The sequence below is a fragment of the Quercus suber genome, unplaced genomic scaffold (genome assembly GCF_002906115.3).
Source record: "Quercus suber isolate HL8 unplaced genomic scaffold, Cork oak 2.0 scaffold_96, whole genome shotgun sequence".
NCBI lineage: Eukaryota > Viridiplantae > Streptophyta > Magnoliopsida > Fagales > Fagaceae > Quercus > Quercus suber.
Genome location: NW_027069561.1, coordinates 642,831 through 647,134, shown reverse-complemented (window position 1 = coordinate 647,134; position 4,304 = coordinate 642,831). Strand labels below are relative to the sequence as shown.

At 47.0% G+C, this 4,304-nt stretch overlaps 1 protein-coding gene across 1 annotated transcript; it reads left to right on the top strand.

Moving 5' to 3' along the window:
• Positions 1–2,755: 2,755 nt before the first annotated feature.
• LOC112023510 (uncharacterized) lies at positions 2,756–3,976 on the top strand. The gene has a single exon (XM_024056114.1). The coding sequence runs from the start codon at positions 2,756–2,758 to the stop codon at positions 3,974–3,976; it is 1,221 nt and encodes a 406-aa protein (XP_023911882.1).
• Positions 3,977–4,304: the final 328 nt, after the last annotated feature.

Here is a 4,304-nt window from a genome sequence, read left to right as displayed (position 1 = left end):
CCTTCACTGCCGCTGTCCAAGAATGCCCAGTACCCTCTAAGTTCCGTCTGCCTCAGCTCGAACCCTTTGATGGGCTGAAAGATCCGTTGGATCATCTCAATACCTTCAAGACAACTTTGGGTCTTCAACAACCCCCTGATGAAATACTATGTCGATCATTCCCCACAACCCTTAAAGGGGCAGCCCGGGAATGGTTCGCCAAACTGCCTACTTCGACCATTGACAACTTTGAGTAACTAAGCAACTCTTTATTCGTCACTTTGTGGGTGGACAACGACCAAAAAGGACAGCTGATCACTTGCTCACAATCAAGTAAGGGGAAAAAGAAACTTTAAGGTCCTATGTAACGCGCTTTACACGAGGAATGCTGGAAGTGGACGAATCTGACGACAAAGTGCAGCTCACAACCTTCAAAGCCGGGTTGAAATCCAGAGATTTCGTGGCTTCCTTAGCAAAAAACCCTCCCAAATCTATGGCGGAAGTGCTATTAAAAGCACAGAAGTACATAAACGCCGAGGATGCGTTGGCAGCCATAGACGGGACAGAAAAAACAAGAGAGAAGAAGAAAGAGAAAGAAGACGATAGGAGGGGGCAAAAAAGAGATCGGACGGACCGACGTAACGACAACGGGAATAGGCAAAGGGACGATAAAAACTCTCGACAGATGAAGTTCACACCGTTGATAATGCCAGTTGATTAGATTCTGGCTGAAATAAGGGATGAGCAAAGCCTTAGGTGGCCAAGGCCACTCTAATCACCCCCCAATGTACGAGACAAGAAAAAGTATTGCCGTTTTCATAAAGATCACGGGCACTACACGGAAGATTGCTGAGACCTGAAAGAACATATAGAAGAGCTTATCCAGAAAGGAAAACTCCAAAAATATGTGAAAAGGGGGGAAGCCAGCAGATATGGCAAGAAAGAACAACAAGGGGACTTTCGAAGAAACGAAGGTCAACCACCCCATCCACAGAATGCAAGGGGTGAAATAAAGACCATTACAGGGGGATCGTCCATAGGAGGGTTGTCCAGGTCCCACAGAAAATCGTACCAAAGGCAGGTAAACAGTGTTCACAGCTCACCTCCCGTCAAGCAAAGACGAACAGATCAAAATATGTATTTCTCGGAGGAAGATGCCAGGGGGATCAAGCAGCCTCACGACGACCTAATGGTAATCATGATCATGATCGAAGGATTCAACACGAGAAGGGTTTTGGTAGACAATGGGAGTTCAGCGGACATTATTTACCTACCTGCCTTTCAGCAATTAAAGGTAGATCCAAACAGACTTCGACCATTCGAATCACCACTTGTCAGCTTCAGCGGAGATAAGGTGTACCCCCGGGGTATTGTGACGTTGACTATAACTGCCGGATCATATCCCTTCCAAGTGACTAACAGGCACAATTTTTTGGTCGTGGATTCCCCTTCGTCCTACAATGTAATCATTGGACGACCTACGCTTAATCTGTGGAAAGCTGCTACTTCTACTTACTGCCTGAAGATAAAGTTTCTTACAGAACAGGGAGTTGGAGAAATAAAAGGGGATCAAATCCTGGCAAGGGAATGCTATCAGGCGGTCCTGGCGTCCAGAGAAAACCATACATGGGTGATCGAAGATAAGTCCGATGAAATCAGGGAGAAGTTAGAAACAGTGGAATTGGTCGAAGGGGATCCACCGAAGACAACTCAAGTAGGGACGAATCTAAGCCCAAAAACGAAGGAATTAATCATTCGCTTCTTGAATAACAACCTCGATGTATTCGCGTAGAGCCATGAAGATATGCCGGGGATTCCTGCAGATATCATCGAGCACCGTCTGAACGTAGACCCAAAAAAGAAGCCCGTCCAGCAGAAGCGGAGGGTTTTTGCTCTTGAAAGAAACAAGGCGGTGACGGACGAAGTGAACAAGTTACTCGCTGCCAACTTCGTCCGAGAAGTTTATTATCCGGAATGGTTGGCCAACGTCGTCATGGTCAAGAAGACCAACGGAAAATGGAGGATGTGCGTTGATTTCACCGATCTATACCAAGCATGTCCAAAGGATAGCTTCCCCCTGCCCAGAATAGATCAGTTAGTTGAATCTACTGCTGGGCACAAGCTCCTGACGTTCATGGACGCATTTTCGGGATACAACCAGATACAGATGGCCAAGGAAGATCAAGAAAAAACTGCTTTTGTCACCAGCCAAGGGTTTTATTGCTACAAAGTCATGCCTTTTGGCTTGAAGAATGCAGGTGCCACGTACCAGAGGTTAGTAAATCAGATGTTCAGGGAACAGATCGGGAGAAATGTAGAAGTATACGTCGACGATATGCTCGTCAAGAGCAAAGAAGAGGAAGATCACCTGGACGACCTCAGGGAAACATTCAACACGCTCAGACGATACTGCATGAAGTTGAATCCCTCCAAATATGCTTTCGGAGTTTCATCAGGGAAGTTCCTTGGGTTCATGGTTTCGCGAAGAGGAATTGAAGCAAACCCGGAAAAAATAAAAGCCATTCTTGAAATGTCTTCACCAAGAACGATTAAAGAAGTGCAATCGCTCACTGGACGAGTCGCAGCACTCAACAGGTTCGTTTCTAGAGCAACGGATAAGTGCCTCCCTTTCTTCAAAACCCTGAAGAAGGCGTTTTCCTGGACGGAGGAATGCGAAGCAGCGTTCTAGGATTTAAAGCGATACCTGAGTAACCCTCCGCTATTAAGTCCGTCCAAAGAAGGCGAAGATCTTTTCCTGTACCTGGCAGTATCTACCATGGCCGTAAGTGATGCTCTAATAAGGGAACAAGATAAGAAGCAACTCCCTGTATATTACGTCAGTCAGACCTTCCAGGGAGCTGAGGCTCGTTATCCACGAATTGAGAAGATCACCTTTGCACTAATTGTGGCCTCCAGAAAACTTCGTCCCTATTTCCAGGCCAATCCAATCAAAGTAATGACGGACCAACCCATAAAGAAAGCCATGAACAAGCCTGAAGCAGCAGGACGAATGGTGCAGTGGGCGATTGAGCTCAGTCAGTTCGATGTCGAATACTGCCCCCGTACAGCCATAAAAGCCCAAGTGTTAGCAGATTTCATAGCAGAATTCACCGCCAACAACCAGGAAGAAAACCGGGAAGACATTTGGACGATTAATACAGATGGTTCGTCCACACGAAACGGGGGAGGAGCAGGCGTCGTTATCGTTTCCCCCCAGGAAGATGTTCTCAAATATGGGGTTCAGTTGAAATTCCCCGTAACCAATAACGAAGCAGAATACGAGGCACTTCTAACTGGACTCACGTTGGCTCAGGCATTGGGAGCTAAAAATGTTGTGATCAAGAGTGATTCGCAACTCGTCATTGGACAGGCCAGGGGGGACTTCGAAGCAAAGGAAGCAAGAATGCAAAAGTACCTCCAATTGACGACCCAACTAATTAGCAACTTTAACCGTGTCGAGTTCGTGCAGATCCCACGTGAACAGAATGAAGAGGCTGACGAAGTGGCGCAGAGCGCCTCGACGGATGTTCCAAATGTGACCAACAGGTGGAAACTAGAAGAGCAAAACCTCCCCAGCATCAAGGAACTAGAAAACTTCTCCGTACACACTTCTCGAGGATGGACGTTCCCGATTCTATCCTTCCTCAAAGATGGACAGTTGCCAGCAGACACTGATGAGGCTAAGAAGATCCGCAAAAGAGCTGCCCGATTTACCATACTGAATGACCAACTCTATAGAAGAGGCTTTTCTCAACTCTACTTGAAGTGCCTTGAGGAGGAAGAGGTCAGGTACGTCCTCGAGGAGGTGCACAGAGGAATCTGTGGAGACCACATGGGGTCAAGATCTCTCGTCAGAAAAATCATGCAAGCAGGCTACTTCTGGCCAACGATGCAGCAAGACGCATCAGATTTTGTGAAGAAATGTGACAGCTGCCAGAGATATGGGAACATTCAGCGAGTTCCAGGAGAAAGAATGGCAACTATCTCCTCGCCCTAGCCCTTCGCGCAATGGGGGATCGACATCATGGGCCCCATACCACAAGGAAAGAGACAAGTAAAGTTCCTGCTGGTCGCAATTGATTATTTTACAAAATGGGTCGAGGCAGAAGCTCTTGCAACGATCACAGAGGCTCAGGTACAAAATTTTGTCTGGAAAAATATTATTTGCAGGTTCGGGATTCCAAGGACGATCATCTCTGACAACGGTCGTCAGCTCGATAGCCAAAAGTTCCGATCATTTTGCTCAGGCTTAGGGATCAAGAACAAATACTCTTCGCCAGGACATTCTCAGGACAACGGGCAAACAGAAGTAACTAACCGGACCC

What these genes read in the sequence shown, in the direction of transcription:
- LOC112023510 (XM_024056114.1), top strand. Translation starts at nt 2,756, where the DNA reads ATGGCCGTAAGTGATGCTCTAATAAGGGAACAAGATAAGAAGCAACTC.